This window comes from Chenopodium quinoa, unplaced genomic scaffold (assembly GCF_001683475.1).
Source record: "Chenopodium quinoa cultivar QQ74 unplaced genomic scaffold, ASM168347v1, whole genome shotgun sequence".
NCBI classification, from domain to species: Eukaryota; Viridiplantae; Streptophyta; class Magnoliopsida; order Caryophyllales; family Amaranthaceae; genus Chenopodium; species Chenopodium quinoa.
Window position 1 is genome coordinate 1,600,292 of NW_018744693.1, and position 20,907 is coordinate 1,621,198.

Consider the following 20,907-nt stretch of genomic DNA (forward strand, 5'->3'; position numbering starts at 1 on the left):
TCCTCCGCTGATGCCGGGTATGCGGAGGAGTTCGATCACGAGGTGGTGGCATATTTTGTGCCCTCATCGCCTCCATGAGTACTGCCAGCGCTCTTGCCACCTCTTCCGAGCTGGGCCCCGTCAAAGGGGTCCTCGGCCGAGTGTGGGAATGAGGGCGCGCAGCCGATGGTTGGCTTTGGGACACTGAATGTGTCCTATGATCGGACTCACCCTTGCTAGACCGAGAGTAACTCGGCCTATAATGAGAGTCATGAATTACGGGAGATAGGGAATCCTCCTTGTATGATCCTCCCCCCGAGCCGGCACCCTTGGGAGAGTTCCGGTCCGGCGAGGGTGATGGTGTAGGGGTTTTAGGCTTTTCGCCCGCTCCTTGACGGAGGCTTTTGCTCTTGCGGTTCTTAGCCATTGCTGCTAAAATAATTGCAAGATGATCTTGGTTAGGAATTTGGCTTAAAGATTTTTTGAAAGTCTTCCCCACAGACGGCGCCAAATTGTTTCGGGTGAAAACAATGGGACCTTGCCGAAGGTCCGCTGAAACGGAGAAGGCTGGATTCGGTCCAAGTTATGTTGGGCCGGAGGTTTCCTGCACAGTAAACACACGTAAACTAGCCTCGGGGGTGTTGCCGAGGAAGGCCCCTCCGATGCTAAAGTCAGTACAATGTGTAAGAAGAGGACACTATGCAAGAGAGTTTATTGCTTGAGGCTTTGATGGAATATATCAGAATATATCAATGAACATATCTATGAATGAATCTATGAATGAATCTCTGAACGAATCTATGAAATGTATCAATATTGATGGCTTTTATACCTCATCATACATGGAGAGGTTGGGCCTTAGCCCAATTGGCTTGCTTTGTGGGCTGACCTTTGACTTTAGCACAATTGGAGAGTTGAACCTTGACCTTGGGCTTTTAATTGGATCATTTAATGCCTAGGCCCAATTGGACTAAATTGGACTCAAACAATATATATAGACGAAACTTGCTCATCTGTCTAGCTAGCAATGATCAATGATTACATTAAACAAAATGCATGAATGTCAATTCTAAGCAAAGAAACACAATTACATTGCATTGTCCACTATCAAAACCATCAACACAAACATCATCATCAACCACAAACCAAACATATAAACCCACCCTATATTATTGATGTTGATTACAATCCACCATAACACCAAAGTTAGTTAAGTTGATCCATTATTTTCACTCAACTCTTTATCACCAAATCCAACCTTAGCTTAAACACACATTATTGTCTTTTGCCACATTGAGTTTGACACAACACCAACAAAAAAGACAAATTGGAAGCAAAAAAGTGGGACCCCCAAAATCTGCCTCACAAAACCTGGTCACACGTGGACTCTACCACTGAACACCAACTAAAATAACCTGTATTTTATCTCTCCTCATTAATTACGACTTAACCCTATATTACAAGGTCAACTATTTAGTCGCATTCAAGTCTAACACCCAAAGATTCGTAACTTCTTTGATTAATTAATTTACTAATCCTAATTTCCCAAATTCAAATCCAAATCAAATCATTTAATTAATGATGCTTAAGATTCAAATTTTTAACTAACGAACCATCCTTCCTTCTTCTAATCACTTCTACTAATACTCACTTACTCACTCACTCGCACACTTACTTGGATTTTGATTCGATTTCTACAAAAATATTCACTTAATAAATTTATTTTCCAGTCAATTTTAGCTACTCATTCTTGAGATCTTCATTTCCTACCTCCTCGAATCTTCCTTTTTTCCATTTTCTCTCTCCTCTCCTTCCTTTACTTAACCTCTCCAATCAACTTCACTTATCAAGTCCACTCTCATTAACCTCTTTTTAGGTTCGTCTTCTCTCAAGACTGTAACCTAACTTATCCGTCACATATACAGATATGGCGCTTGTAGTGTCATTTTGTGGGGAAAGTCAAGCGAGGAAATCGTCCTCATTCAGGAAGCCATGGATGTTGAAGGATTACCTAGGGGACGACTTGAGCTCGTGCTCCTCCAATGGGTTCCGATCATTTCCTCGGCGACAATGCTGCGTTGCAGTACGCAGCATTATCGAGAACGAAATTACTCGGAACCACCGTATTAGTAATAGTAGTAGTAATAGTAATAATATGAAACCTCCGAAACGTATCCTGGTGAGAAACAGGAGCGTTTCGGGGACGCTTCATAAAGCGTCAATGGCGTTGATCAACGCCGTGAAAATGCTTCCGTTTAATTCTCAGGCGAAATCCGGTGACGGAAAACGGTTTCTTCCTAGAAGCTTCTCGAAGAAGCTGTTTCGGAGAAGTTTCTGGAAGAGAGAGAAGAGTAATAATGTAGTGGTTGTTTTGAAGAAGGAAGGTGTTCATGATGATGAGATCGAACGGTGGATATCGTCTGGTGTTGCTGGAACGGAGAAGTATAAGCCGTCGGATTTGTCGAATGATACGACGGTAACTACGACGAGTGGTAGTAATAGCGACGGTAAAAGTGAGAGTAGTTGGTCGGATCTTACTTTTAATTCGGATAGTTTGACTTGTTCTAGTGAAAACGACGCCGTTGAGAGGAGTGAGAAAATGGAGGAAGAAGTGGTCAGCCGAATAGTTGGCGTAATAGCTGCTGATGATACCGTTAAGCCAGCCGTTGCTAAGGTTAGAATGTGTTTTGAATTTAATGCTTCTCTAATCTTAATTACTTTATGCATTTTCTTGAGGTATGATATCAAATTTGAGTTTTCTCATAAACGCAATTTCAAAATATTTGAGTGATGGTACCTTTTTTCGTTTTCTTATTAATCGCAATATTTTGATTTATCATATTATTTAGACATTTTAACTAATTTTGATAAACTATGACTATAATGAGAAGCGTAAAAATTATAGTATAGTGTTACAAGTATTTGTAAATTTTTTTAAAAAAAAATGAAAGAAGTATAAAGTAATATTTACGGAGTATTTTCTTTTTGGTTTATAGCTTTCGTTTTAGTGTAAGATGTAAATCTATGCCGTTAATTAGCTTGGGTTTGACTCATTAGAAATTAATAAATGACTTTTTGGTTTTTAGAAAAATAAAGATTAAACATTGAAAATATATGGCGGCGGGAAGAGGGGAAAGAGCATGACACTCACGTGCGGGAGTATTTCATATCATTGATTCGTGGGGAAATATTTTTGGAGGTGTAAGAATTAATTTGCCACATAGTTTTTTCCAGGGAATCATCACCGTCCCTTCTTGCCACGTTATGCCACTCAGCGAGATCAACGGCTATCATAACTCGCTGGACCATGGTATTTTCGTACAATTCGAGATATTATTAGATCACAGCTCTAATTAAAATACTCCGTATAATATTATGAAATTGGGCATGCTATGCTATAATTAACTCTAACTATTATAGTCAGACCACCAATTTATATCGTAATTATGAGATGTACTCCGATTCAGATTATTAATTATGTTTATAGTAAGTGCATTTATTAATTATTTAGCTACATTTTCACATTTGGTCGGTGTTTGATACTAGGAAAGTAGAGGCAATGTTTGGTACAAATTACTCCTTAGTCTTAAACTTTAAATTAATACGTAGTATAATTAAGGAATAGAGAGAGTATTCATTTTTTTCTGGATCATTTTTAAGTGACCATTGTATGATAAATATGGATAATTAATCAGAAATGAGGTTTGCATGTCAAGTGAAATCAAAATCTTTTGTATACATCCGGTTTACACTAATATTAGTGTACATCGAGCAGTATAAGGGTAACTTTTAGATAATTTTAGGGTAACTTTTTGTCTTTTTTGGATAACTTTAAACATAATACAATTTTTATATAAATCAACAACAAGAAAAGTTTTATAAAGGTAATTTAATTACATTCATAATTACATTCAATCACAAATAGTTGATTTTTAGTCATTTAAAATTTGATTCTTTACTAATAAAGCTAGATAATTTTTATTTGAATTGGGTTACTTTAACTCATATTGGGGTAACTGACAAATTATTTATGAGAGAATAGTTTTAATTGTATTGATGATCTTGGCTAATATTTATAGCCTACATAAGATAACCTACACAATATAAACTCTATCATATAAAGTTCCATAAATCTATCTTAGAATATCACTAAGATATATTATTATCCTAAATATAATATCATAAGATATATATGGAAAATATATCACAATAATATATTTTCCTATATTTCCAACACCCTCCCGCAATTGTAACGACAGTAACACGAACGTTATGATTGGAAATTCGCACTTTGTTGAAGTTGATCGAGTTGCACTACTCTGTTGATGTCGCCTTCAAATTTTTTTTTATTTAAAAAAAAAGAACTTTTGCTACCACGACCCTTTGCTGGTGTCCATGGTCTTCTGTCACGACCCTTTGCTGGTGTCCGTGGTCTTTTGTCACGGCCCTTTGCTGGTGTCCGTGGTCTTCTTTGCCACGGCCCTTTGCTGGTGTCCGTGATCTTCTTTGCCACGGCCCTTTGCTGGTGTCCGTGATCTTCTTTGCCATGCCCTTTGCTGGTGTCCGTGTTTTTTTGCAAATTTTTTTTTAAATAATAAATAATACGCCAAACATGGCTTTTCTTCATCTCCTTGGAGATGCAATAATGGAGGAAGCACACTCAAACACTACAACCTAATCAAATCACATATGACCATTCATATTGATCACGTATCACATGGTTATTCCAAAAAAAAAAAGATTAAATAAAAAAAAATAGAAATTTCAAAGAGCAATACTATTGCATAGCGGAAGCAAATTTATGAATCCCACCGGTGGGTTTAATATTCTAACCCACCGGCAGGGAGAGAATTTGTGTGAACGGTCCCAAGATTTAACCTGCTCTTGATACCATGACAAATTATTTATGAGAGAATAGTTTTAATTGTATTGATGATCTTGGCTAATATTTATAGCCTACATAAGATAACCTACACAATATAAACTCTATCATATAAACTTCCATAAATCTATCTTAGAATATCACTAAGATATATTATTATCCTAAATATAATATCATAAGATATATATGGAAAATATATCACAATAATATATTTTCCTATATTCCCAACAGTAACTTTTATTCATTTCAATAGTAACTTTTAATCACTTTAGGTTATCTTTATAATGGATATCTTTATTGTACACCCAATTTTTGTTTAAAGTTTTTGAAATTCTTTTAGCACTTCTAGTTGACAAAGTAAGACAACGCAACTTACGCAAGTGAATGTCAATAGCTTAAGTTGATATATTTTTATAAGCGATGTTAAGACATTAGACTGACTTACGACATAATTTCATAGTTTGCCATTATTTAAACCGTAGAAAGAAAATCTTGCTTGAAATTCCATCATAAAAAACATTCACTTAATTAAATCATAGAAAGATGTTTCAAAATTAAAAAAAAAAATAAAAAATAAAAAATAAAAAAAAGAAAAAAATCATAGAAAGAAAAACCCTTAACAATATTTGGAGAAATTTGGTTGGAGGATATGATGGGCTTGCTGTTGGGCCTAAAAACTTTGTTCAAGTGACAAATACATTGAATTGTTCTTATGGAAATACTTGATTTGTTCTCTATGTTTCATACATTGATATAAAAATTACTTAAGCAATTTAGAGCAATGTCTAATTAGATTTTGAATATGATTACAGGAGAAAATGTGGTTTAACGAAGAAAGTGAGAAGGAACAATCAAGCCCAATATCTGTCTTGGATTTTCCTTACAATGATGAAGGAGGTTCCTCGCCCTTCACTCTTAGAGTATCAAGGCTAAAAGGTACCTTATTCGATCATTTACGTACATGTCTTTAACATGTTGTCCCATATAAAAATTCATCTACTACTAAGTAGCTTAATCTAACCTAATGCTCTCGAATTTTCGATTGGCAGGGACTCAAGAAAGGCTTATGCAAAAGCTTGGAAGATTTGAATGTTTAGCCGGACTAGAACCCATTAATCTCGAAGGCCTAATCTCATCCTCTGAGATTGTAGATCGAGTACCTAAGCATTCGATCATACCTTGCTCAACACCTAGCTATATTCTATCTAGTGAAAGTGAAGAAGAAGAGGACGAAGAAGAGGAAGAAGAAGAACAACAACAAAGTCATGTAAGCGACGTTGAAAAACAAGCGCAACACTTACTAAGCATTGTGAATGCTAGGATACAATCAAAAACAATGCACAAGTGTGATCTTGAAGATGTTTTACTTGATTTCTTTCGCGAAAATGTTCCACATAAGGCGAATGATGCATTGTTGCAAGCAGCTGAGGGTTGGATAGACGGACATTATGAAAAGTTAATATTAGGGTGGGAGGTGAAGGACAAGAGGCAAGTTTACATTAGGGACATGGAAGAGGGAGGATGGTGGCCAAGAGATACTCAATTAGAAAGGGAAGAAGTTGCAACAAAGCTCGGCGATGAGGTTATGGCACATTTGATGGAAGATCTTATGGTTGAAATGTGTAATTCCTAGCTAGGAGTCCTTAAGATAAAATCAGAAGCGGGATATAGATTTAATTAGTACTCCTTTTGAATCCTTTATGTTCTTTCCATTTGAAATCTCTTGCTAGACAAATATAATCAAAATGGAAAGAACAAAAAGGATCGGAGGGAGTAGGACTAGTTCATTAGTATTAACACTATTGTATGTGAATATTTGCATAGGGGAATTCTTATGGTACATTAGTTTTGAATAAGATAGGAGGAGATAAAATAGATACAACTATAAGTAGTTGATCATCCCATGTACTCTGTATTTTGGTTCTTCCTTTTTCTTTATCTTGAGAAAAAGGATGGAGATTTTTTGGATTTCAATTAACAAAACGTTTTTGCAATTTGTTAACATGCAATGGTGTATAATTCTATGTTTTTCAAATGCTAGTAGCGAAATTTCATCTAGAATACGTTTTCATTTTCTCATATGTGGATTACGTTTCATCAAAACAAATCTATTAAGATGAAGGATATTTAAATAGTTCACTTTATTTTTCATTGTTGTAACATCACAAATGTTACAAAAATTTTATGATTGATATTGTGAAAGTATAAGTTGAGATTAATTTTTTAATAAGATCAATTCAACCAAAAGCCTAACCTCATGAATAAGTTTTATATTCTACAAAAATCTAATAAGATTTGATGTAAGCTAAGTTTATTTTTCAATTGAGTATAAAACTATATATTGAAGAGAATCAAATTCGAGAATTTAATAATACTCCATATTACAAAAGTCAATAGCGACTAAATAAATAGAAGTAGTGATAAACTGATAATTGTTCATGCCAAATTCGATAAATTAAAGTTCGTAAAATCTAAAGATGTGGTAGCATTCATTATCGACAAACACATACATGTGTTTTAAGAATTTGTAATTCATCATTGTTATTACATTGCAGTTTTCTTTCTTTTTTTTTTTCCTTGGAAATATGAAACAGAAAAAGTAGGTGAATTGTATTCAATTCGATTTCTACAATCTAACGTAAACAATAAGGGGAAAATTGCCAAAAACACATTTACAAGAACACCCATAACTGAAATCAATTTTTGAAAACACATCTAAGTTATCTAACTACTCTTCCATCACTTCAATAATGACTCAATGTCACTCATTTATAGTAGGCATTCAATTCAATTTTGTCAAACAAAAAATAAAAATAAAAAATAAATAAAAAGAAAAAAGATTTCAATTTGTGCCAAACTAATGTTGTTAAATACTCCCTTTCTAAAATTCTAACAGAAGAATTGTCACATTTGAATTTTTTTTTTTATTGTTTTCAAAATGGCAAGTATTTAATTTTTTTTTTGAAAAAAAAGGTCCCACATGTATTCAACGGGAATTGATTTTGGTACACCCTTAATTGATATTAACAGACTGTGCTCTCACATAAGGTGTGCCAAAATCAACTTATGTTGTGCCAAAATCATTTCCTGTATTCAATATAAGGAAAGTGGAGAAGGTAATAATGATTGTCAATGAGTGTAATATTGCAAGAGCCATGACTTTTGTTTTAGGTGATAGGTTATTTTTATCGCAAGTACTAAATGCAGTACAAAATAACCTAAATGCAGAAATTAATTAATAATATGAAAATAATAAAATGACTGAAATACCCTTTCTCAAAATGAAAAAACTGATTTGCCATTTCATCAGGATTTTTGTTTTTACATTTTTTATTTTTCTATTCATTATACTCGCCAATTTTTTTCATTTCAGTCACCATTTATTTATATATTTTTGCAATTCATTTCATTCCACCATTTCCCTTAAAATTCTTCAATCTGGGCCCTAGAGACGAAGAAATCGTTCACCGCTCATAAGCCATCCGGTCTTAGGTTTTTTTTTCGTATAATTTTTTTGTTGAATTGTTATAATTTTTCAGTATAAATACCTCGACTTTATTTTTCGGGGGTACTAGAGACCCCAGGAAATCTTAGCCGGGGGGTACTGAAGACCCCCGTAAAGCTTAGCCAGGGGGTATTGGAGACCCCTGGAAATCATAGCCGGGGGGTATTTAAGACCCCCGGAAATCCTAGCCAGGGGGTTCTTGGGACCCCCAGAAATTGTATAAGGGGGAATGGGGGATGCTAGAGACCTTCAAAAATCTTAGCCGTATAAGATGGAAATTTTATGTTGTTTTATTGTTCATCTATTACACCACATAATTTTCATACCTCAAAAAAATGTCGTAGTGCACTTCATTATTGTCTAGGAATTTGTATAGTATTGAATACTCCGTATTAAATAGGATAATATGGTTGTAAATTAAAACAGTTGGGATGATTATATAATTAGGAGTGTACAGGATTTAATTTTAATCATTTAAAAAAAGTGTAAAGGATTAAGTTAAAACAAGGACAAAATTAGAACATAATTTTTTTTAAAAATAACTTATTCTGCATTTAGGTAAAATTATCCTACTCCCCATTTTTATTTATAAAAGTGCATACTAGCCAGTATTAGAATGGCCCAATAAGCCATGTCAACGGTCCATTAGAAAGTGAACCAAACCGAATCACTAACACACACGAGCACCTGCTTCATCGATCATGTGCGGTTTGCCAAATAAAACTTTGTTTGGCATATTCTTTTTTTCCCGCAAACGGAACTATAATCTACGGTTCAAATTAAAAGTTAAAACCAATCACATCATAACGGCTATAATTTCATCTCACCATAAATCCCAATTATTTTTTTAATTATTGAATTAATTTTCACCTTCATTCTCTTTCAATTAATTTTTTTAATTATTTTTTTAACCCCCAAAATTATTTGAACCAAACAAAAACCCTAATAATTTCCTGCTACTTCTTTCTCTCTCCTCTTTTTTCTGCAAAATTTAAATCACTCTTGTCAATTTGTTTTCTCGTCTCTTTCAACTGTATTGGTGTTTCTGAGTGTCGAATCCAATGATTGGTACAAAGCGTCGAAACGTTTCATTGAGCTCCAATGCTGATGAAAATCCTGTGAGTTCAAAAGTTTTAATTTTTTAATGTTAGTGTAATTTGATTTTAGTTTATAGCACGGAATACTATTTGATTGAATACCTATGTTTGGTTTTATCTTAGTTTTCCTGGGTATTTGATGATTTTGGGATTTATATTGTGATTATAGTGTATTTTAATTTTAGAATCAATGCTTTTTATTGGTTAGAAGTTTGTAATTGTTACTCAAATATAAATTTATGTTGTTTGATTATATTGGGTTAGGTAGAGTTTGTGCTTAGATGTTAAGTGAGTGTATTAAGTTAGCTGAATTTGTGACCTGCCTAAAAAATTGGTGCAAATTTGGAGTTTGAGCTATAGAATTGAAAAAAATAGGTGGTACTTTGAACCTGTCAGTGTGTTGGCAACAGTTTCCTTAAGCAGTAGAATTAGTGGATTTTCTAGATCTGTTTCGAAAGACTGTTCATAATTAGGAGTGGAATGCCCAAAGCCATCTCGGTTGTAATATGTTTTTATTGATCCTGCAAGTGTGACTGATTTAAAAATGATAGGTTGATTCGATATACTCGTTGTTGATTAACCTGTAACTTATCTCGAGTCCACTCACTAGAAGCCAGTTGCCATTTTTTGCTCTACCTATGGCACCTTGGGTGCTTTTGTTTTAGTAATCCTGTTATTCTTGAGCAAGCTCAGAATTTTCGTAAAAAGTGCTGTATCACGCTTTGTTACTGAGATAGGTACACTATGAGCTGGGTTTGTATTCAAGCGTTTGGTTTGGGGGGGGGGGGGGGAGTCAGATGGTATGAAGAAATATCCTATTTGATCAATAAGCTCTTGATTAGTTTAATATTGTCTTAGACAACTTATTTAAAGTCTTTCTTTGAGTGGTAATGAGATGTATGTTTGCTGACTTGCTCTAACACGAAGTATTTCATATACAGTGCCGATATATTGGCATTAGTTGAATGTTTGTATGAACTCATTGATCTTAGATTTGGCTACTTTGGGGATATTCCTTTAGTTTTGTGTGGTGGATCTCATCTATGTGGCAAATTTTTAATTGATACGCTTTGAACTTGTTGCCTTTTTAATATCTTACCAAGAGCATATTTTTAATTGGAGATGGTTGCTTTGGGGCGGTGGATTTATATTGAGCTCCTTCTGGTAGAGGAATCAAGTTGAATGGAAAATTGGAAATGTGTAATTACATAATGTTTTTCTTAGTCTAATAAAGTAATAATTCGGTTATTTTTGTCCAATTTTCAATGTTTGATGCCCTTAGACTTTGATTATAAGTTAATGTCTGGTTTAATTTTATAGGTATATCCCGATAAATGTTTATGATGTACTCGTAACTTCTAGGTAAACAAGATGAAAAATTATAATCCATTGTGATGAACTGGCCTAAGGGGGAGCGGTAGTGTAAGCAATGCATATTTAGTGGTTAGAATAATTTAGAGAAGAAGCTAGTCATAGTTAGACTATAAATGCTGATAAAGAGTAGACCGGTAAGGGAGAAATCATGAAGAATACTATTGAAAATTTTCTATAAGTTATTTTACACTTTGGGTGAGAACAAGCCTCTAGAAGACTTGTATTATCTTGTATTTCAGCGTTTAGTGCATACTTTTCACCTCCTTTCTCAAAATTTCTGCACAATTTTTCCAGTTTATAACATAAACATAATTTTGAGCTGTTTTAGGCAGATTATGGCTATTAGTCAATCCTTTCTATATCAGCTGTTACATCATTAAGGTGAAGGGTAGGATAATGAAATGTCTATTGCACTTACTTTCTTCTCTTCATGCAGTTTCAAAGTAAAAAGGCCATAGCATCACCTTCATCTGGAGTGGAAACAGCTGCAACACCACCATTGGATCGGCGTAAGGTTGCTCGACAACATGTGAGGGCTTTAAATACTGAATTTGCAAGGTCCATCTTCTTTCCAGTGGAGTTCTTGTTTATTCTATGTCTCTATTATTGGATCACCTTGCTTGTTTTGAGATGTTTGTGATCTACAAATGACTGTCTGCAGTCAGCAATAAACTGGTGTTCTTTTGGCTCTGAAGTGTGATGCTAATATGCTATATCTTATTTTTATTTTCCTTCTTTGAGTGATCCCCTTTTGACTGTCTTTGTGATTAGATATATGTATTTACCTCTTTATTATTTGCAAAGCTATATATTTGACACCTTGAATTTTTATATTGCTTAATTATGTCGACAGTTGGGTGCAATCTCAGTTGCGGGATCACCCAGATGAACTTTGGGAAGATGGCGTCAGGGACTACCTAACTCAGGGTTCGGACATACTGGTATGATATATTTTAAGTCCTTTAATCATTTAATATTTTAATGATGATTAAAATGTTCTTCAGCCAGAGTTTGGTACTTGGTGATATTGTTTTTTAGTAAATTTGTGTTCATGTACCTCATATTATTTTATTTTTTCTGGCGGGTTGGTTTTAGCTTATTTGATTTTTTTTTTGTGCTCTATTTGGCTATCCAATTCTTTCTTCCTTTCTATCTACCCTCTGTTAGTGTTGAATTGTGGAAAAGTTAAATAGCAGAGTCACAGAAAAGAAATTGATGTAGGAAGGCAGAGAAGTTCAAATAGAGAGACAGAAAAAATTTTGTTCGTATCCGAGCTATGGATGATCACCAATCAACGTAGTTCATAGCCAATCAAAGCTGCATATTACAGAATTACACTTACGCTTATGGTTCATAATGCATTTATTGTGCAAATAGTATTATTATTTTTAAATTTTTTTTTTTTATTTTATTATTTTTTTTATTAACAATAGAGTTTTGAAAATTTGAACATACATGTTCTCCTATTCAGGCCTTTTGACCTTAGTGTTTGTTCTTGTTTTTGCAGTTTTTCACTGTTAGTTGTTCTTCTGCATTCAATTAAGTTTAGATATTTATTTTTATGGCCAACTTTTTCCAATGATCAATATGCCTCTTGTTTAATAGGAGAAATTTGCTGACGTTGTTAACTGGCTAAAATCAAATACTGGTAGTGAAGGTAGTAGGGTGCCGCCTATAATGGGAACCCACAGCAATGAGAAGAAAAATACACCACATGCAAACAACAAGGAACTAAATTCTGGCCCAGGGTCATTTAAGTTAGGTATGTCTAGTGCCAATGCGGGCCTCATATCTTCGTCAAACTCTGGAGCTTCCAGCACCCAAGCCTCAGTTCTTAACACAGCTTCAAGTTCATCCCCTTCATGGAATTTCGGATTGTCTGCCAGTTCTCAAGCTCTTTCGCAAAGTGTGAGTACTGCTCCTACAACTTCATGGAGCTCTGGAGTATCCACTGATAACAAATCCGTATCACCAGTAAAAATTGTTAGCTTTTCTACTTCGCCTAATTTTGGTGTAACATCAAACAATCATGCACCCTCATCGACGACTACCACAAGCTTTATGGGTTCCACAAGTTCTGGAATATTCTCCAACAGTCAAACACCACCGTTTGGTGCTTGGAATGCTGGAACCTCCTCCAACAGTCAAACATCTTTCTTTGGTAGGTATTTTTCATGAAATACTGGGAATGGTACATCTATTTGAAGATGAATAGCCATTTATTCCCTTTCGAGAGTTCTGGGTAATTTTACTTAGATATGGCCCATATGGGTGTGGCGGGCTGGCGGCTCATTAATTGTTTAAACTTATGCTTTTTAGTTGATAATTAATTAATACTCTTTATTTTGTACTCAGGTAATCTGAAACCGGCAGCTTCAAATGACACTGCTAAGGAGGATGCTAATGAAGGTATGATACAAATTCAGTTTTCTAACTAATTTCCTCCACCACACATACCTTTTTGTGTGCTGGATTTTAGGGGGGATACAGGGAATTAGTCATGTTAAAACTTTTAAGTCATAACTGGAAAGCTTATTATAGTTATTTTGTTGAAAAAACCTAATTATTTTTCTGGCTAAGGTACCTATTTTCAACTTATACTTTATTGTTATTGCTGGTATTGCTCTGGGAACGTGTTTCTACTTTCTAGCCTTCTCGTTGAGACTTTGGGTGTATGTCCTTTTGAGCTATGTTAATCAGACACGGCTTATATCGCGAAGGGTTCGTGTCAACATGACACTTCACGGACACGGGACACGTGTCCGATCCTTCACTATGCACTCGGACACTTCCATTAAAAGAGGAGAGGAAACATGAAAGAAAAACATATCTTGTTCGAAAACCACCATTAATATAGAGAAGATGGAGAGAAGATTGCCTTTTATTTAAAGAATTTACCGAGGAAAGAATTATAATTAAAAAAAAATAGGGGTAGACATAATGAAAATTTTAAAGCTTTTGCAATATATAATTTATTTATATAAATTTTAGTGACGTATTGACGTGTCCCCGTACCCGGGTCCAAATATCAGACAAAGTCCCCGTGTCCTAAAATTTTGGAACTTGCCGGATCGGACACTTGGATAGCTTTTGAGTTTGATCAAGAATTGGTGTACTTCTGTTTAGCTACTTTTTGCCAATCATTTATTTTTTTTGTCAAAGAGGGTGTGTTCTTTCTTTGCAACTGTTTCTCTCCTCATATTAAACACCCATCATAAGAATCATAACTACAATAGAACAGAGAGAAAAGGTTCTGCTTAATTGCTCTCAATAAACTGAGTTCTTGATAATGATGTGTAGTTATTTTAGTCTGTTAGATGAGACAACATGAATTTAGAATTTGTCTTGAGGCAGTTTTTTACACATAAGCGTGTCCCTGGAACCGAGCTGTGCCTTGTTCTTTTGAAACATCAGTGGTATTTGTCGGGCATTTCCAATTTAAACATTTCCTTACTAGTTACAACAGAAATTCATGTATAGTCTGAAGCTCTGGCCACCTAGAATACCTATACATATGTTTTTCTGACATGCTCTTTCGCTTCGCGTACTGCCATATTGTTCCAAAAAGTATAAGTTGGTGCTCTGGGTTCCCGCATTTCCCTGTAAAATATCCCAAGTTTGATGTCTGTAATGTTTTCTCTTACATATCCGCTTCTGGAATGTGCTCCTGGAATTTTTCTCTGTTACTTTAATTGTCAATTGTTCTATATTAGACACACATATACCTGCTGCATACATCTGACATTCCTAGACACTGCTTAAGACTGGATCATAATGGGATTCATGGTTTATTTCATTTATGTTGATAACCTTTTCTTATGTATTGATATATGTTGAGAGCCTTTTTTATTTTATTAGCTGTGCATGCTTATCTTTCCAACTATTGCTCAAATATATGAATCTGCAGATAATGAACCTGAGCAGCCTAGCAGCCCATCTGTGAAAAAGGCTGAAGAGAAGGGTATTACTGTGGTGCATGAAACCAAATGCAAACTATATGTAAAGGTACTGTCTGAATTTTATAGCTTGCCTTTCTTTAATTCGCGTTGTGTGAGTACTGCATAGGCAGCACATATCTTGGCTGCCGAAACAACAAATATGAAGTACTTATTATCGATGAGTATTCTACAAGGTTTGGAAAGTAGGTTGTAGTGTCACACAGTCATAGAGTTCTAAACTGTGTACATAAATATACAATGGTATGCATATTGAGTTTGTAACATAGTTTGCAGAATCTTGGTTAATACTCATTTCTGTATGCTGACTGTCATTTGTTATCTAAAGTGTTTTGTGATATTGATTTCCCGGATCCAGGATTTTGGTAGGCGCTTTTTTTGGTCATGTGATAGGTTGTGGCATATGATTAAATAAAGATTTCAGTTGAAACATAGAACAGTATTATTAATTTATTTTGTTTATGTAAAGAGACTCTCACAAGTCACACCTATTTCTAATGATATTAAAATGGTGTTTTTCTATTGATTTTCAGTCAACTGATCCAGCTGATAAAGAGCCATGGAAGGATAAAGGTACTGGCCAGCTCTCCATCAAAAGTGTGGAGGGTGCTAGCAAGGGTACCAAGGAATCCAAGCCAATAATTCTTGTTCGTAATGATGTATGTTTCTGATATTATGCTTCTTTGTTGATAACCATATCGTAGTATGTTTGAATGATTATTCATTTATAGTTTCCCATTGGACTTTCCATCTGCGTATCAGCATTCTATAATTTCTGACTGCTGCTATTGTGTGTCTGTTTATCTGTTGGTTTTGTAGGTCGGAAGAATTATGCTTAATGCTTCAATATACCCAGGCATAAAGACAAGTATGCAGAAAAATGCCATTGTGACCATATTCCATACTTCGGTAATGCACTACAATGCCTTGTATTGAATTTACCTTGTGTATATTTGTTTCTTGTAGTCCTATTGTGTTGTTACTACTTGTCGCTCTGCTGCTTATACAGTTGTACTAAATGTAGTGACACCTTGCAAGTGACACTAATGTTTCATCTTCTCTTTGTTCTTTGTTTTAGTTTCCCCGGTCCCTGGCAAATTGCTTTTGTATGCATGGATATTGGAATGTCTTTTGCATTCTGCTATGATCTCCCATCTTGTCCTCTTACTTGTATGTTTCCGACATAAAGTTTCAAGAAATAGGTGGACACAAACACTTTGTTCATCTCCATAGAGCCTTGTGCTTTCTTACCATTTGGTCCTTTGACTTTAATTCATCCTTGACTTCTGTTGGCTAGCGTTTTTCTTTTTGAAGAAGTAACATACTTTCACCGAAAAATATCTTTAGGCAGTCTTAATATGAGATGAGATGCACCATAACATAACTTACTACATTTTTGTGGCTAATTTTACTTTTCTCAATCCTTTTCTGTGTAGGAGGATAGTGAAGGGGAAAGTAAAGTAACCCCCCGGACCTTTCTAATAAGAGTAAAGAACGAAGTGGAACGAAATAAGCTGGCAGACACTATACGTGAACATGCACCAGCTGCTTGAGAGCTAGATAAACTATTTGTTTATGATTGTAGTTCATAGTTCTTCGTGGGTGTTCTGGCTGTACTTAATGTCAGGCAGCAGTTGTTATTTGTTTTCTGCTGCAATTTTGAGAAGGCGAGCTTGCAGGAAAACAAGTACAGACGAACCCTTTTGTGCCAGAATTTGTTTTACAATATCCTCCAATGCTTTCAGGAGATGTTGATACACAGGAGCAGGGAGGGCATGTATCATAAACAATAGTGAGAAGGTTAGAAAAATTTTCCTCTGCCCTTGTCATTAAATGGTATGTATCATGATATTAGTTTGTCAGATTTCTTTTATAGGCTACAAATCTGTAACTCAAAGGCAATGTTCAACTCTTACGCAAAGTAATCGAAATGGTTTTCCATAATTGTTGTTGTTGTTTTTTTTTTTTTTTTTTTTTTTTTTAATTTTTTTTTAATGCCATGTATATTATTGATACTACTATTATTCAGTCAATTGTCACTGGTCCTCAGAATGGCTGCTTAATGCTAATATATATACGAGTACTCCCTTTGTCCCGAAGTTACAGATCCATTCTGCTGACTTCCTTGTATGTTCCATCCCTTCGTCCCGAAGTAGTTTTCACTTAAGTGGTGTGGCATGCTAAGATAAGATGAGTAACACGTCTAATCATATCATATACGGAGTACAAGTTTTTGCACCTTTGTTGCCCTTGTAACTCCTCAAATTTGGCTGTCTTCAATTAGAAAGCTAATAGTGTAAGCATGCTTATATTAGACATCAATATAGAATAGTTTCTATTACGAGTTTACCTGAGCTCACATTTATTGCTGCCAACTACACCCACCCAATTCTGGAGAATTATTAGGTATATAGAATTCTCAATTAGTAAATGCTTTCAAATATTTGACCACATCCAAGTACATTACCAGAAAATTTTAGGATATCGAAAAATGGTGAAATATTTTTATTATTCCGTTTGCTAAAGTGCAAATTTGACTACTAATATTTTTTACACTATCTAGTAATTAAAATTGTTAAAAGTTGGTATTTGAAAATATATACTACCCCCATTTCATATTATTTGCAACGATTTGACATAAAGTAGAGAGAAAAAATGTCTAATCATTGCAAATAATATAAAACGGAGGTAATATAATATATTAAAAATAATCCTATCTTCTTTTCAAAAACAAATATATGCAAAATATTGGACCATCATGAAATTGATAAATATGACGTAGTTAAATATCAAAGAATGAGCCCAATAATATTATGAATAGGGTGCTTCAGTGAGAGAAAATTGATTTTGGATAAAAAGAAACACCAAACCATAACTTTTGACTTTTCTCATACATGATCTTTGCTTTCAGAGCTTGTAATAATTGGGATTTTATAAGTTTCATAAAATGAAAGATGCAAGTCAATAATCAAGTGAGCCCAAGTATATAATGTATGGAAAATGATCAAAAGTAAAAGAATGATTGCGAAATTAAATAAAACAAGCGAAAAAACAAAGCTTAAAAGAGAATACATGTGGCCTAGACAGTATAAATAATGCCTAAAGTGAATGGGTGTACTTTGTAACTAAATTGGCCCACTTCCTATTCCACCAACAAGCCTATATGCAACTATATTCACTAGCGTATTGTACACTTTCGGCATTTTGTTTTGCCATTAAATTTATTTTATATTATACGGAGTACTTCATATTATTTATACTCTCTTCGTCTCATTCTATTGTCTTATACGGTACTTAAAAGTTGAAACACGTCTTATAACATAGGTATTTCCAATTTTGTATGGGTAAACCTTATACTAATATTTGGTATTTCAAAAGGAGACAATCTTTAAAACGAGAGGATAGTTTTTATTGAACAATCTATTTATATTTAAAGGGGTGTTGGTTCTCAGAGAGGTAAAAAGGGAGGGTTAGGGATAAATTACCCTCCTCATCCCTCTATTTCTATACTTAAGGAAGGTGGTATATAGAGAACCAAAAAAAAAAAAAAAAAAATAAAATAAAATAAATAAAATTGGAAAATAAGAGCTAAATAGGGTAACTTTGTAATTTTATCACTTAAATAGGTGGTAGTATTTAAAATTATTTCTAATACTTATCAAACATGGGAATATGGGATAAGAATTATTTGTCCTTATTCCACCCTTATCCTTCCTCTTCCCTCTTATCCCTATCTCTCAAACCAAATGATACTCTTCATGTTTCAATTAATACTCCGTAGCTTATTCGTTTTTTTTTATTTTGTCCCAAATACCTTTGTTTTTTATTAACTTTGGGTTCAAGGGTGTGTTTTATTCACTTAATTTCCAATTAGTTGAACTTATATTAACTTATTAGACCTTATTAAAATTTATTTTAGTTGTAATTTGTACGTAACTCATATCAGAACTTATTTTTTCTAAGCTAAACTTATCTTAACTTACCAATACTTATTACACTGGGGATAAGTGAAAATAAAGTGAACAAAATAGCTCTCAAACCATATGTGACTCGCCTACCATTCAAGACAATTTTGTAAAAGATGGTGTGAATGCCCACTATCTCATATTCTCATTCCTTAATAAGAAAAGCATAACAATCCACTATTATAAAATGTGCATATTTATCTCAACATAACTCACTATAGCTATTCTCCTGAAAACATGTGTTGGGTGAATTAGGTATTAAATTGAGGGATTATTATGCTAAACTATTTCCTCTATTTAATTTATGATTGTACCATGAAGTAAAGTACTCTCTCCGTCCTTTTATTAAAGTTTTATTTCAAAAATTTATTGCTCACATAATAAAGAGAAATGAGACTCTGATAAAAGACGGAGAGAATACATTTTATTAAGAATTGAGGCAAAATTGTGCACATGTGGTTGTAAGTGCTAAGTGGGGTTATAATTAGACTATGAAGCTTTCTTAAAGGAATACCCAAAAGAGGAATATGTGGCAAACAAAATGGATTAGGGAGTACACATTTTACCTATTTCAAATTAAAAGAGATAGGAAAACAGATAATACAATGTTTAATATCGTGCATAATTTGAGCATGCATCAATACATATTAATTTTCTAAATGATAACCTTTTTATAATAATGTATTGTTTAATTATATACATTATATATACTGATGATCATGGTTATTATTCATTGACAAAAGTAAATATCTGAGGGCTTGTTCACATTTACTTGATTTCAGTTCAGCTCCAATCAGTTCAGTTCAGTTCAGCTTTTAATTTCCCTCTCTCATAAAATATTCATTTCAACTTAGTTTAATTTAGTTCAATTCCAATCAATTCAGTTCAGTCCATCTCTAATCAGTTCAGTTCAGTTCAATTCAGCTCAGTTTAGTAAATGTAAACAGGCCCTAAGGGCCTGTTCTGATTGGTTGAACTCAGCTGAACTGAACTGAACTGAACTAAACTGAACTGAACTGAGCTGAACTGAACTGAACTGAACTTATTAATTAGTGATTTTTAACTATGGATTAGTGATCTTTGATTATTTATTGATTATTTATTACTATACATATGTGTATATACAAATGTACATATTAAAATATTTACGAAAAATATACTATATAATTATAAAATTTATGGAAAATATATTAAAAACTTGAAACCTCTAAACATTTTAAACACATAAACTATTTAATTTAAAAATAAAATAGTATTATGACACAAAAGAACACAAAACACTTACATGTATCTAACCCATTTAAACAAATTTAAAAAAATATATTTAAAAAAAAGAAAAAGAAAAAAACACGAAAAGCTAACAGAGGCAACGGCCCAATAGTCCAACACCCTAACCCGCTCTCTTTAATGTTTTAATTAATACATGTATCTAACTAGTATCTTACCCCAAATTATTATTATTATTATTATTATTATTATTATTATTATTATTAATATTATTATTATTATTATTGTTATTATTATTATTTATTGATGATTATTATTATTATTTATTACTTATTATTATTATTATTATTATTGTCGTTGTAATAAGAGCTTAAAAGAAGGAAATTTGGCTTTATATTAATAGCAATATCATTAGAAAATTAAGAGCTGAACTGAACTGAACTGAACTGAATTTCAACGGAAGAGAACAAGCCCTAAGTATTGCAAATATTTTAAAACAAAGAAGTATATTATATTATATTTTATATAAAAGTCAAAAGTTTGTAAGCTATATTAGTTGCTTTTGTTTTCAATTCTCATTTAGATAAACTTATTCTATTTTTATTAGTGGGGCTTTTAGTATGAGGGATAAGGATAAGAAAAATAGGAGGGTGGGATAGGAATTGGAATTATAAATGGGATAAGGATAAAATAAAGTGTTATCGTTTGTTTCGAGAATGAAAGTAGAATAAGTAATAAAGTTGTAAATATACCGTTATTAACTTTATTCTTTTGCTTTTCATTAAAGGCATAAATGTCTTTTCCATTATAATTCTTATCCCTCTCCCTTATACCAACACCCGTAGATAGAAATTGAGGGATAATGAGGTTGTTTAACTCCTAATCCCTAGTAACAAACAATAGGAATTTCATTAGAAGTAAC

The 20,907-nt window shown here is 33.5% G+C and overlaps 2 protein-coding genes across 2 annotated transcripts; both read left to right on the forward strand.

Moving 5' to 3' along the window:
- The first annotated feature begins 1,521 nt into the window (after nt 1-1,521).
- On the forward strand, nt 1,522-6,862 carry LOC110702507. The gene is made up of 3 exons (XM_021880227.1): nt 1,522-2,653; nt 5,674-5,797; nt 5,911-6,862. Exons 1-3 carry the CDS (start codon nt 1,907-1,909, stop codon nt 6,492-6,494), a joined length of 1,455 nt encoding a protein of 484 aa, XP_021735919.1. The 5' UTR covers nt 1,522-1,906; the 3' UTR covers nt 6,495-6,862.
- A 2,407-nt stretch (nt 6,863-9,269) lies between these two features.
- Nucleotides 9,270-17,096, forward strand: LOC110702508 (serine-rich adhesin for platelets-like). The gene is made up of 9 exons (XM_021880228.1): nt 9,270-9,484; nt 11,274-11,395; nt 11,691-11,778; nt 12,443-12,998; nt 13,193-13,246; nt 14,745-14,842; nt 15,327-15,452; nt 15,613-15,702; nt 16,230-17,096. Exons 1-9 carry the CDS (start codon nt 9,428-9,430, stop codon nt 16,344-16,346), a joined length of 1,308 nt encoding a protein of 435 aa, XP_021735920.1. The 5' UTR covers nt 9,270-9,427; the 3' UTR covers nt 16,347-17,096.
- Nucleotides 17,097-20,907: the final 3,811 nt, after the last annotated feature.

Excerpts from the sequence above, each read along its gene's own strand:
- LOC110702507 (XM_021880227.1), top strand. The coding sequence starts at position 1,907 with ATGGCGCTTGTAGTGTCATTTTGTGGGGAAAGTCAAGCGAGGAAATCG. Across the intron at positions 2,654-5,673 it reads TTAAGCCAGCCGTTGCTAAG|GAGAAAATGTGGTTTAACGA; the intron begins GTTAGAATGTGT and ends ATATGATTACAG. Across the intron at positions 5,798-5,910 it reads TAGAGTATCAAGGCTAAAAG|GGACTCAAGAAAGGCTTATG; the intron begins GTACCTTATTCG and ends TTCGATTGGCAG.
- LOC110702508 (XM_021880228.1), top strand. The coding sequence starts at position 9,428 with ATGATTGGTACAAAGCGTCGAAACGTTTCATTGAGCTCCAATGCTGAT. Across the intron at positions 11,779-12,442 it reads CTCAGGGTTCGGACATACTG|GAGAAATTTGCTGACGTTGT; the intron begins GTATGATATATT and ends CTTGTTTAATAG. Across the intron at positions 14,843-15,326 it reads AATGCAAACTATATGTAAAG|TCAACTGATCCAGCTGATAA; the intron begins GTACTGTCTGAA and ends ATTGATTTTCAG.